Source organism: Odontesthes bonariensis, chromosome 3, assembly GCF_027942865.1.
Source record: "Odontesthes bonariensis isolate fOdoBon6 chromosome 3, fOdoBon6.hap1, whole genome shotgun sequence".
Classification (NCBI taxonomy): domain Eukaryota; kingdom Metazoa; phylum Chordata; class Actinopteri; order Atheriniformes; family Atherinopsidae; genus Odontesthes; species Odontesthes bonariensis.
The window spans coordinates 17,157,934-17,171,695 of NC_134508.1; the positions used below are offsets into that span (position 1 = coordinate 17,157,934).

At 40.3% G+C, this 13,762-nt stretch overlaps 1 protein-coding gene across 3 annotated transcripts in view; it reads left to right on the top strand.

The window, feature by feature from the left end:
* Nucleotides 1-586: 586 nt before the first annotated feature.
* LOC142376899 (tensin-2-like) overlaps nt 587-13,762 on the top strand; it is a 31,442-nt gene continuing 18,266 nt past the window's right edge. For all 3 annotated transcript variants that reach the window (XM_075460568.1, XM_075460570.1, XM_075460569.1), the window contains exons 1-3: nt 587-1,245; nt 8,250-8,355; nt 8,473-8,510. In XM_075460568.1, coding sequence (XP_075316683.1) covers nt 1,129-1,245; nt 8,250-8,355; nt 8,473-8,510 — 261 coding nt within the window. In that variant the 5' untranslated portion in view covers nt 587-1,128. The remainder of the gene's footprint in view (nt 1,246-8,249; nt 8,356-8,472; nt 8,511-13,762) is intronic.

The following is a 13,762-nucleotide window of genomic DNA, read 5'->3' on the forward strand; positions in this document are numbered from 1 at the left end:
CAGTTTTGCCTGGGGAACCCACATACTGCTATGTGCGAGTTACAGAGAAGGAGCGCTACAGTCTGAAGGAATTCACTCGGGCAGTGTATTGCAGATCTCAGATTTAAGTACAGAGCCTATCGTTGTTTTCATTTCAGTGGGGAGAGAGCAGAGCGGGAATAAGGAGCATTAATACAGATGTCATGTGCTCTATTGAACAGGGTGTTTGAGCTAATTACATTTAGAATTTCTGCAATCAAGGCAGATGCAATGATCTAAAAAAAAAAAAAGAAAGACAGAAAAAATAGATACCTTGCCCGTTACTCAATAAAAACCCAGGCAAGCAGACAGCTTCTTCTGCTTGAGTCACTTGCTCTGAGAGTTGAGAGGAGGGAAAACTGGGACCAGTGATATCAAGCCTACAGTGTTTTCTCTTGTGCAAAGTTACAGAAACTGGAGGAATGACGTTTGTGAAAAGAGTTCTGTCGAATCACTCCCCCATGAGGAAGAAGAAGAGTGAGAGAGGGGCTACAGTGAAGCCAAAGGAAAGGGGAAGGGCCTGACATCAACAAGCCAAAACAGCTGCCCTCTTCTCCTCTGTGGAGAGACAGAGAGAGGAGCCGGATGGAGCGAGATAGAGAGGGGAAGGCTGGAGGCTCTGTCAGTGAGGAGCAGAAGAGTATTTGAAGATCCATAGAGGTCGAGGAGAAGGGAAGGAGGTTCTGGCAAGTGAAAAGGGGGAAGGGAAGTGAGAGGTGGTAAGTGCGTGCTTTCAAAGTGAGGATAGCCAGAAAGCAAGGGACAGGGGAGAGTGTAAGAGGAGGAGGTAGAGTGGAAGGTTGGCTCTTGGTGACACTTCGTGGAGGGGAGAAAGAGGGGTTGTACAAGGAGAGAGGGGGAGTGAAAGTCATCTGGGGTGGGTTTCAAGGCAAAGACAAGCTGTCAGAGTGAAGGGCAGAGGTGTGTAGAGTCACTGTGAGGGGAGAAGGAAAATGTGGAAGCGGAGGAAGACATAACTAAATACAAACCATGAAGTGCTGAGAGGAGACCAAGAAGAGGAACCTCATAAAGTGAGGCACTGGTGTGGAAGGAGTGAATAAGGCTTGAGGAAATCAAGGGCACAAGGTGAAAGAGGTGTGAGCTGGAAGTATGGGGTGCCTTTACAGCACTGGCAGGATCAAGAAGTATGAACTTGGTACAAACGCTGGAGGGATCCCCCTGAAGGAACAGCCTGAAGTGCATCCTGAAATCCTTCAGCTTTCTGAGGTAAGTTATTAACCGCTCTTTGGGAACTCTAAACATAGAGGAGCCATTGCTACCTCATCATGCGTTTTGTTGAATCGGTGTGAAGGAAAGCACATTTTTGAGTTTTTTGGAAAAAGAGATTACAAAAGATCATCCTAAATCAGCTAAATCAGATAAAGTTAGAGGATAATTCCTCTAACTTTATCTCCTAGTCTATATGCATGATGTGTATGATCATTGAGGTGGAAGTCGATTTACTCTGCAGGTGTCCATTGACCTGTTATACACTATTCACACATTTGGTGTGGACCAATAAAAGATATCCACAGAATTGCCACTCCAGATTAGATGAGGGCTGCACTTCTCGTAGGAAACATTCCATAAACATGCTTTGCAGATCCATTTTACACCCGAGGAAGTGTGACACTGTTTTTACTCTCCTGTACAAATGAGTTAAATGCTATGAAGAAGAGGGGAAATATGGCACATGCCACCACTGACCACTTGACCATCTTTTAACGATGTCCCTCGGGTGTAAAGGATCAAGAGGAAGTGGTGTAAGTTACTCTCTGGTTTCGACCCATCGCCTTCCTGTCTGCTGGTTCTATTTAGGAACATGTAACAGTTTTTCCTGAATAAAGTCTCTGGAGGACTTTAATAGAATCCAAACTTAATGAGGCCTGTTGATTTGTAAACCGAGGCTACACACCAGTATGTGTGTGTCCACTAATTTCTAAGTAAATCACACTGTGGCACGCTGCAGGTCAGAGAGAAAGAGGACCGTGGAGTATCGAGCCACTTTGTTTTGTGACGTACAGAAAATACTAAACGTTAGAGCAGTTGTGTGATGTGTGTAAAGATGACATCCTGGCTATTGTTGGAACAAAAGCATTAGGTATATCCCATGTGGCTTAAAGTCTCCTACAGCCTCAACTGTGTGTGTATATGTGTATCTGACCATGCCAAATTGTGATAGCATAGTCCCTACTGAATGGGTGGACTTGAATGCAGTGGAGGGGAATGAAATGTGTCATACATGCGAGGAGGTCTTTCTTATGTTTGTGTTTCTCATTTTGTCTCAGTTTCTTCCCCCCACTCTCTCTCTCACACACACACACGCACAACAAACTTAGTCTCGTACCTATTTTCAGAGTTTTCATGGCTGTTTAGAGGTGACGGCCCCAACTCATGCAGGTTATAAATACCCAGCCAGAATGGGAACTTACTCCTGGCTCACCACCTGCTCCTGTCCCTTCCTGAGTAGATTGCATGTGTGTGTGTGTGTATGTGTGTGTGTATGTGTGCTTGAAGTTGTGACTTCTCGTCTCCAGCATGTCATCACTTGTGAGGTGAAGTGGCACTGAGAAAGGCAATGAAGCATTTTGTGCCAAAGTAGGGGGGTTACTGTACATATATCAATTTCCAGTATGTGTGTGTGTGAGAGAGAATATATGAAAATATATGCATATATATATATATTAATCGTATATATTTCGTATATAATTGTTTTTGATTCTCAATTGTAAATCAACAAAATGAACAAAATTTGATTCAAAACAGATTGATCATCTTAAAATAAAATCATTGCGATGCTTCTACTGCTGCCTCCCAGTAATAAAAAGTCCTCGGAACCGCCACAGTCAAAGAAATCCATTATGCCTCTGTTGGTGTCTGACCCTCTCTTCATCTACATGCTAGATGTGGAAGTGCTTGAGGCCCTCGTCAGTGGTCAGAGATGCTTGGGGAATGACATAGACTTTGGCTGCGGAAACACAAGCAGGGTGGGGTTCTTTTATACTGCAATGCAATACTGCAACACTGCTGATACTCATGGGAGCTGTTGGAGACTAGTTGTCCAGTCAACCAGAGATCCTTATTGCTGGTACCAAAGAGTTAAACTGGACCTGAGCTATCACACACCTGTGATATCTTATGAAGTGCATGTTCAGTCCAACCATTGATATGAAAAAGGAACTGAGATGTCAAACCTTATTGAATGTTCAAGAAATGATATCATCGTCAGCATTTTAGTTTCGCAATGATGGTATTAGTTTGCAGCTGTTTAATTGTCTTGAGTTATATGGCACATAATGTTGTGTTCACTCTTAATGGAGGGAAAAGGAGGCAGAGAACTCTCACTGGGAAACAATGTGAAGGCAGAATCGCTGTTTATTAGACCCTTTTATTCTAATCAGTTTTACATTGACTAACTACTCTTTATTCCATTTGCTGATAGAGGATTTCCACCAAACCTGCTTGAGCTCAAGTGCTATCTCTTTTGCCTTTCGATAAACGCCTGGTGAATAATCTTATATTGCTTTCCATTTTTAAGGGTATTTTTAAGCAGAGAGAGCTGATTTTAGCATAAACTGACTTTACATCAACTATAATATTTGCACTAGAAAAGACTCTCTCAATCCCTTCAATCCCCTTCTCACATAATCTCAGGGTGAAACCTGGAGAAACTGTGAATCTGCCGATTTACTCAAAGTTCAATCTTAAATGCTTTTAGATGCATCAGCCAGGGTTTCAAAAACCAAATAAAAAGTACGAGTTTGTACGAGCTTCTAATTTAAGGGACATTAGTTTGGAGGATTTGAACATGTCTTCCCTTTGTTTGAGCTGCACTGCAACAGTTTGTCCACTGGGTGGCTCCCTTGACTCATCCAGTGTTTTGTCAAACTGATTCAGTGGCATCAAATGATGACTGAATGTGAACAGGTTTCGGTTTGAACTAACGAAATAGTGCTCTTCGAAAGAGAAATGATGAAACTCGTAATTTAGATTTTATCTCGTGAAAAATTTCACCTGCGTATAACCTGTTGCCTGAATGAGCTTTGATCTCTTTTTTTCTAAAAAACACACTTTTATTGACCTCTTTTCTGATTGAACTGTACTACAACTTGGCATAGATCTACAACAACAAAACCCAAATCAAAATCATTTATTTGCGTTGGCCAAGGGCAAATGGCATCACATGCCATTTAACTTTGGTTTTATAGCCACTGATGTTATTTTAGCATTTCTGACCACTCTGAGGAGACCATGTTTCTCAGGCTTTATATTTAGTGTTTTTATGCTTTTAAGATGTGATTATTAAACTTTTGTGTTTTATGTGGAGCAAAAGTGGTCATATCAAAGCTGTAGCTTTCCTTTACTGCCTGTGTGGCCCTGCGAACTCCTCATCTCCACTGCTGTCACAGTCTACTATTCCTCCTGCAAGTGCTCTTCATTCAGGTTTGTGAAGCAAAGCAGACAGTTAAGTAAATAGCAATCCAGTTGGACCATACACAAAACCAATTGATTCAACCTCCAAAATGTGTGAGTGATGTAATCACATTTCTGAACAGGATCTCTTTTCTGACCTCTTTTTGTCAGGTTCACGGCTTCTCCTACTAAATCCCCTCATACACACACACACTCATTCACAGTCACACTTACATACACATACAGATTTATCACAGTCAGTCAGTGCCACTGGTTATAGCAACAACCATGTATCATAACAAGAGAGGATGCCTGTCAATAGATAAATGACTTGTTATGAGATCAATGCATACAGCATAAGGGTGATATGCTCTGTCCACAGATAACGGATTAGTCCTTGTCTGTGGCCTAAAGAACTAAAGAACAGAGAGTTCTTTCCTTTTTTTTATGTTTCAGGTTTCAAACAATGACTGTGCCAGTGGCTTTATTATATAACTAACATATTTAATTTGGTCATACAAACCTGACCAATGGTCCTCTTCTACTAACTCATTAATACTTTAACGATTATGAATCTGCTGATAACTCATAAGTATGTATGTACCTCGTGATCTTGCCTTTCTGAGACTTTTGGTGGTGTTCTGCAAATTCAAAGCTAAAATCCTCAGCCATGCCACTGGCTTTAAAGGTGTAAAGGGACTATAAACCGGCTATGATTTATATGTTTGAAATATAAATGCTTCAAATTACGACTCAAAACTGGTCGTGAACTTACAGACAACCTAAATCTACAATTGTAACAGAGCTGTATTCCAAGCTTCATCTCATTGTTCAGTTTTTTCTCCTGCAATTTGTTGCTTTCATACTATTTATAAAGGGAGCTGTTTATGGAAAAAAAAGTTGGGAAGTCTTAGCTAGCCACCATGAAATCACAGTCAAACATAATTAACATTTGGCTTATTCGTGTATATACACGTTATTATTTTTTAGAAAATCTTACCTGCATAAATTTCACTGTAATGTGGTTAATTGGAAGTTTCTTTTGTAACGTGTCTGGTGACCAAGATATTGAGCTGTCGGTGGCAGCTGCTGATAAATATAATCTATTTCAAGCTAAGCCATTTTTTCCTTTAGTAAAACAAATAGTTTTGAATTCCTGAACCTAGCCAAATAGCAGTGGGTTAAAGATAAATAAAACACAATTAAGTGCAAAACGTATTGGTTCCTGACAGGAGACAGGAGTCTTCTGGATTAAAGATACTTGAGTTGTTCCCCTTGTTGCTCCTCAAAACTGGGAACATTACTACAAGTATATTTTTGTTTTTCTTGCATGCAGAAAAATAACTGTTATGTCCAAGAACTTGAATCAGTAAATTACATTTTGGGACAATTTCACAAACTGCAGCGAGACTCCCTTGATATTCAGTAACAGAGCTTGACATTTATCTCTGGAACTGGTGAACAACAAAATCAGAGCTAAAAGATAATGTATACTGGATTCTAGTTCTGACCAAAAACACCTCTCTAAATGAACTGTTATGTTGCCCTGCAAGTATTGGACATGTACTAAGTATCAAAATACCATAGTAGCTTGGATAGTCAATGTTGGATAAAAGCACCTGTTTCATTCTGCTAACGTTTATACAATGTCAGTCTCATTCAACTGTAGGCATTATTCATTTGAAGCTCTGGATTACTGATAAATCTATGCTTTGTATGACATTCTTTAATGATTGATTTAGATGTGTTTGCTTCCCAAACCTTAACATTTTCCTCCAGTGGATTAAAAACACATGAACATATTACTTAAAAGAGACTAATTCTACAAAATACAACAGAAAGACTGCAAAATAGCTCTTTTTAAACTAAGAACTTAGAGCTCTTTTTGGAGTGGCCAATTAAGGCATAGAGTGACCAACTCATTCCAGTCCACCTCTCTCTTCTCCAGGGTCTGCATCTTTTGAGATCTGTAGTTATCAATAATCTTTGAGGTATATTATTATCGAATGTCAGAGGATATAGTACATAAACTGGGATTTCACACTAGCTCACAACAAACCAAGCTCACACCACCACACACCAAACTGAACAGCTTGGCAGTGTTTTTTTCACAAATACTTAGATTTTCCTCAATTTGGCCACGGACAGTTTCCACAGATCTCTCTTTTACGCACTATCCTGTTGTGAGTCGCGTGTTGAACTGGTCCACATTGTTAGAACACCACCCTGCAGAACACAACAGCCAGCTGGCAGGCTAATATGCCATTCAAAACACAGGTAGAAAATCTTTCCCTTCACATCAGCTCCAGAAACCCTGGGCTTCAATCTGGTGCTATTATCTTCAGATTATGTAAACCCATAAAGCTCAAAGTAGAGGTGAATAAATTATTTATCATACACAACTCATCATTAAGGATTTAGACAGTGTATTTTATGAATGAGAGAGACAACTGTTCCATAATACATTGCATTTAAGTGACTGATTCAGCTGCTAACAGAATGTGAAAAAAGGTAGATTCTGTCACCACATTATCCATAGATACATTTGTAAGAGTTTCGTAACTGGTGTGTTTGTACTTTCACCCTACAGTTAAAATGAATGCTCCTCTTGTTTGTAAAACCCAGAGAGCAGGCGTCAAAGTGAATGAAAATGTCTTCGGTTTTTCAAGACCAACAGCACGCATGAAGCCACTTGAGAGGAAAAAAAGACTATGTGTGTTCAGGTTCTATGCGGAGTTTGTTGCTCTCCACCTCCGCCCTCCTTCTTCTCTGCTCAAGGAAAAACGTAATGGTTTAATGGGCTTCACATGCTTTCAAACGGCTTCGCTTTGCAGGGCGTTACCCTCGCTTTACATAAACACTGTCCCACTTCTTGTCACAGGGACAGTTGAGCATCTGGCTTATAAAAAGAAAAATTATGACTCAGGGAAGTACATTCATTTGCCTTTGACACACATATCCTCACCATGGCTTTGTGTGTGTTTCAGTTATTTTCTTCACTTTTATCCTTTGAATTTAAATTAACATCAATATTTAAACCTCTCACCCGGAAAAAGTTGACTTTTTTTTTTTTATCCCAAGAGTTAACAGTTAGTTTGACTCTATGTCAGACTTCCTGACATAGAGACCCTCTGCTTAACCCAGAGAATCTACGGTAATGTCTCATGTTTACACAGCTGCCATGACTGCCCAGTGTGACCACCTTGCACTGTTGAAAGGAGAAACCCCAGCAGACTTAGAAAGAATAATGGGACATGAAGAAAGCCAACAGCCTCTGAAAGATAATGAACTCATGCAACAACAACACATTCATGCACCTAGTCTATCTGTTCAGTTACAACCAGCTTGCCTGTGCCCCTACAAAACAGTGGCATTACCACCAGCAGCACGTAAAACTCCTTGCTTACATCATCTTCACTACACAGACTGAGACAGAACTAGGACAATTTAAAAGACTGTGTGATATGACATGTATTTTCAGTCGAGGAGGCTGAATGTACAGCAGGTAAAGCATCAGTATTCATGCTGGTGTGTCACTGAAACGACACACATCTGTTATGACAGCAGCAACACGGGACAATGCTGAGCTCAGATGCCTGAAGAAACACTGAGAAAACTTCTAAACCTTAACACATCACATTTCAGTATCTATGCTCTTTTCAGAAGCACTCTTTCTGAATGATTAAATCAATGATTTTTTTTTACTTGTAGAAACAGCATTTCTTTCTGTGACCTGTATGTTCTGTGTGTGTGTGTGTGTGTGTGTGTGTGTGTGTGTGTGCGTGTGTGTGTGTGTGTGTGTGCGCGTCTGTCTGCAGCTCACAAAGTCAGGGAGCCACGCTTTCACAGTGAAGAGCTTCAAGAAGAGACGGGCGTGTGATGTGTGCAAGCACAACATCGACAGCCCTGGGGCATTCTGCAAGGGTGAGTCCACATCTCAGTCAGGTCAAGAAGCAGATCCTGAGTCACTCATACTGACTCCTCATTCCCTGTCACAATTAATTCCAGAGTAAAACACGTTCCTCTCCCTTCTGTTTACAGAGTGCAAGGTTACAGTTCACAAGACATGTGAAGCTAAGGTAAGCCTAAAATCACCCAAGAGGGCACGCCTCACCTTCATCCTTTCTTCTTAGCTTGAATGTTAAAATGCTGTGAGCCTATAGTGGAATAAGCCTAATGAACTGATCTAGAAGTATTGCTAAACAGAATCTGCAAACAGAGCATCAACAAGCCAGGCTGCTGTCAGTATTTAGTCGTGTAGTAACATGAGTGCCCTCAATCACCTGTGACAACTCCATTATATTATATATTACACAGTTTGACATAAGGCTTTAGAGCTTATAGATACATAGTTTGTTTTCTCTTAGCATCAGCACTTGTTGGCAGACAAGAACTAATGGTTGTCTGTATGCAGGGAGGGGTTCAATTCACTTTGTAAACACTCAATGTCTTCTGTCTGTTGATTAGAAAGCTGTTATATTGTTCCAGCAAAGTACATTAAGCTTTATCTCAGTAAGCACTTTGAGTCATTTTCTGTTTGATACATCTAATTTTGTTTGGTTAGATTACACGGAAATGTCTGTCCCTCTTAACAAGTACTATCAACTACTTGAGAGGAATCTTTTACTTTCTGAGTGTATACCCATGCCCGTCCTCCCTTTTCAGTCCCTCAAAAAATCTGACATAGGAGCAGAGGAAGTGAGAAAGGGATACAAAGAAAAAGGAGTATGGCAGACGTTCTCAGCTTCAGCCTCGTGATTTGAAACCACATTGATTAAATAGGATGTGTGGTGTAGCTAAATTGTTTTTTAATAGGTGTACTGTATTCTTTTCCAATAGATGAGATTTAAGTGACAACCTATATGCTGTCTTAAAAGCTTGGTCTTGGTCTCCTATTTGTTGAATTATAACCTACCGTACCTACAGTTCCAAATGCCTGGCAACAATGTAGCAACCTAAAGGCATACAGGGTCTAAATGTGCCACTGATCTTAACAGTTGGACATTTATTTATACATTAAATATCCAGCTAGTGGTGCTAAAATGTCAGATATGGTTTGTAAAATCTAGAGAAATTTTGAAGTTTGGATGTGGCAGACTTGGTGTTTGGACCGGAAGTAAATTGCTTCATTGAAGTATGAAGTATGAAGTATTCCGCCATGAGAGACAAGCGCCCTCTATGTCCACAGCCTATGTCAAAACATCGGCAGTAGCCACCTCTGCCCAAATGTGACAGCAGCTCAGTATCTCACACCACTGAGTTCATGACCATGCTGCAACTTGTGCTGCTGTTCTTCACTGCTCAGCAACACAAACCACCAACACTTTTATTCCAATGCTCTTTAGGTTTTTAAGCTGTGTGATGGATTTCCTGCCTGTCACATTTTCCTCCTCCACACACACGAAGATATATCTTCTGATTCTTGATAGTCGGGACAAAACACTTTCTGAAAAACTTTTTTTGAAAATTTACACTATATTGATTAGAGTTATATATTCATGTAGATGAAGATCTGTGCTATTTAACCATGTAAAGGTGCAGGCTGGAGGTTAAAAAACATTTCTAACAAATTCACATCTTTACCTTAAAAACTTGATTTGTGTCAACTCCGTCAGACACACTAAAAGTATATAATTATAATAGCCCAACAAGAATCTTAAGTTCTGATGTATGTTGTAATAGTGTTTAGTTACTCTGATATGCAATAAAATATAATATATAAACTGAGGGCTTAATTTCACACTGTTATGAACACAAATTACTAACAAATTGCATTTTCAAACTTTATCTTTTATTTTGACACTAAAGAAAACAAATCCTTAAGTGAATAAGACACAAGATGATGTAGATCTGATGATCTTTTATTACTTAAACAACAAAAACGGAAAAAAAGTAGGAAAAAAAAGTTTTCCCCCCATAAAATTACAAAAACATAGATCTGACGGTGTTGATGGGAAACCGACGGAGTTGACAAAATTGAATTTGCATTTCTGTTTAATGAACAAATGCTTTTTTAAACAGATGGAAGTGACAATAGATTAATAAATAACAACTCCTTGTCTTATACTGAACATATTTTTAATTCAACTGTAAAAAAACAAACTGTAAATACATCATTTTAAACTATAACAAATTGCCCTGTTTCCAACACTATAACTATCGCCATTTGAAGCGAGCCATGTTACTCCTGCCATTTACCGGCATTTCACTGAATATCTTAGCTTTGACATTCAGAGCCTGGGCAAAAGATATCCTCGACCAACCTGTACTCTAAGGACACAACAAGCTGGGGGGAGGCAGTGGGGATCACAAACCCCGCTTGGATGACCCCTGAGGGGGGAGACCAACCTGCCGAATACGGCCCTCTCAAAGTACCGGACAGAGCCACCCAAGTAGGTGTCCGGCTGGCTCTGGTTCCGAGGTTTTTAAAGACTCTCGTTGTATGTGGGCCACCATCTTTACCCACTTCATCATCCGGTAGATATTGATAAGATCCTAAGGCCCCCCACCAAACACACCAAGCCGCAGGTGGGGGCAGAACTGACATTGCTCAGAGGCAAAAGAAGAGCAAGTGGAAGGCACATAGACCGCAGTGATATTTGATTTAGTAAGAGGAAGAGCGGGGAGAGGCCACTAGAGACAGCTGTAGATCCAGACACTGTCGCCACTCAAGGATTGGTGAAACTGACAGCTGGAGGGGTGGCAGTCCGCCTCCTTGTCACGGCCGAGGTGCCCTTGAGCAAGGCACTGTACCCCCATGCTCCCCGGGCGCTGTGAATGGCTGCCCACCGCTCCAGGTTGGCATCTGTCTCCATGAGTGTGTGACCCTGTGCATGTGCATGTGTGTGCCAACCTGGATGGGTTAAATGCGGAGGAGTAATTTTGTGTATGTTCCCTGCAATGTACATGACAATAAATCTGATCTTAATCTTAAAATCTTAATATGGGCCGAACGACCGCACTGAGACCCCCGACCGCACGGAAGAGACCCTCGGTCGTTGGAGATCCTGGACAAGTTGATCCTTCCGCAGGTTCACCTACAGAAATTTTGTTACGACTTTCAATTGGAAAGAGGCCCTCGGTACCAACTTTGATTCGGACCCAAGGAAAGAACCAAGACAATGGATAGGCCAGGGTTCCGACCCCAGAATAGGTCCAATGTGCTATACGCCCGAGCGGCTCCAGATCCGGCCGATAGATAAACAGTTGGATTCCCCTGGTCTGCACCAGTTCTAAATCAGCTGCTAGGCTTTCCTTTAATGCAAAAGTCGTTAAAATGTATTTGAATATTATTATGGAATCAGATGTCCATTTACTTAACATGATTGATTGATTGATTTATTGATTGATGTAAAATCTTAAAGGTGCAGTCTGTGTTCCTACAACCAGATGTTGAAAACATCTACACACTGGCTTGTGCAGACAAAATCAATGTCCAGTGGAAGTAGTGGGAGATAAGACACAGCCATTACCTTTGCTATGTTCGAAAATAGTATAATATTAGCACATTAAGCGGTTATTGGTGGATTTGTCAACTCCGTAAGCTTACATGTCAACTCTGTCAGACATAAAACCTGACGGAGTTGACGAAATGGCATGTTTTTCCCTCTGCGGGAAAAAAACACTGCAGCTAGATAGCTATTTTTTTGGCAATTGCTAGTTGTCTCCATAATCTCAATAAAATACTTCCATTGAATCCACTATGGTTTAATAAACGGAGAGACGGTGTTGACATGCTCCAGCTGTGACCATAGGAAAATTGACATTGTTCATCTAAAATATCAACAAATGTCAAACATACCAGACCATGTGTGGTATTGATGCTTTCACCACAGCCAGGAGAATGAGAAGGGGTCCTCAGGGATATAGCTGACCATGCTATTACCTGATTTAATGAGGTTTATGAAAAAAATCTGACGGAGTTGATGGAAACAGAGGACACAACTTTGGTAGGCAGATTTCTATAGAAAATATTTTTAGATGTTCATGGCATGCCATGTTTTATACATCTATAACCCTTATCTTTGATTTGATATAAATGTTTTCACAATTGTAGAGGTTTTTAAAGTTTTTTGGGGCTGGTGAATATTGTGACCTCTTGCTGAGGACAAGAGAAATAACATGGGCCGTCTAACCACTGGTCATACATTTAAACAAATATCCCCCAAAAAAGTAATTATCTATGCTAAAACATAACATCAGTATTCATAATTCCTTTAGATCTAACTTTGTGAGTATGTCAATCATTATTCATTTCTTTATTTTTGATATAAGTAAGACTTGTCTATGTGGGACATGTTTTGTCCCGACTCTCAAGAATCAGTGATATAATATCATGTCACTGTAGGACATTGTGTTGACTTCCATTGATCGTGGGCAAACAAACCATAATCATAATTTGATTCTTGCCCAACACTAATCGAGACCCCAGATGTGGTTAGCCTCATTTGAACTACTCTTTGGTCCCCATCAGTGGGGTATCCATGACTCCAGTGGACATTATATCATAATATTTACATGAATTCCTTGAGACTTATTCTTCCCTGAAAACATTTCCATAAACCTCCTCATTACGGGGACTTTCATAATCATAATGAAGACAAATTCACATGATGTGACTGCGTAACATATCAAAAGCCTTACAATAGTAGTGATACCGAAACAACACACACACACACTGTAACAGTATAGGACTGGGTACTACCAGCTGTTGTCCCTTAGCAGCATGTATTAAAGAAGGATTATTATTTTGGTCGTACTCATCCCCCTGGTCACCACAGCAATATCCAAAAAAAAAATTGTGTGAGTGTGCCGCAGAACGGGTGCCACGGATGAGAGACAACATCGTCTCACAGGACGATGATCAGGCTGGATAGGAAAAGTCTGAGTGGATAAATATAGAAAATAACAAGAGTGCCGTAGATGCCTGCCAGTGAGTGATCATGGGGGTACACAAATAAGTGAGAGGCAGCTGGGGAAGCAGGCTTTGTGTGTGTGTAATCAGTCCCATTTGGGGGTATTCATAAATAAAGGGGAACATTAGGTCAAGGCTGTAGACTCAAGTCTGCTTCATGTCATGCCTTTTTTTTTTTTCTTTTTTTTTTTAACTCGTCACATGCACCTCACTGTCATTCTGTTTTTTTTCCTCTTTAATATAAAATTTCTTTTTTTTTCATCAAAAAGTTTCATTACATTTCGTTACATTTTCTTTTAACCTTTTTCAAATGTGAAATGCTTTCATCAGTGTGATAGTCAAATTTTCTTCTTTCATCCCCTGCGCATTGTGTTGTCTCTGCCTGTCGCCTCAGTATCTACTTTAGTACCAACACTT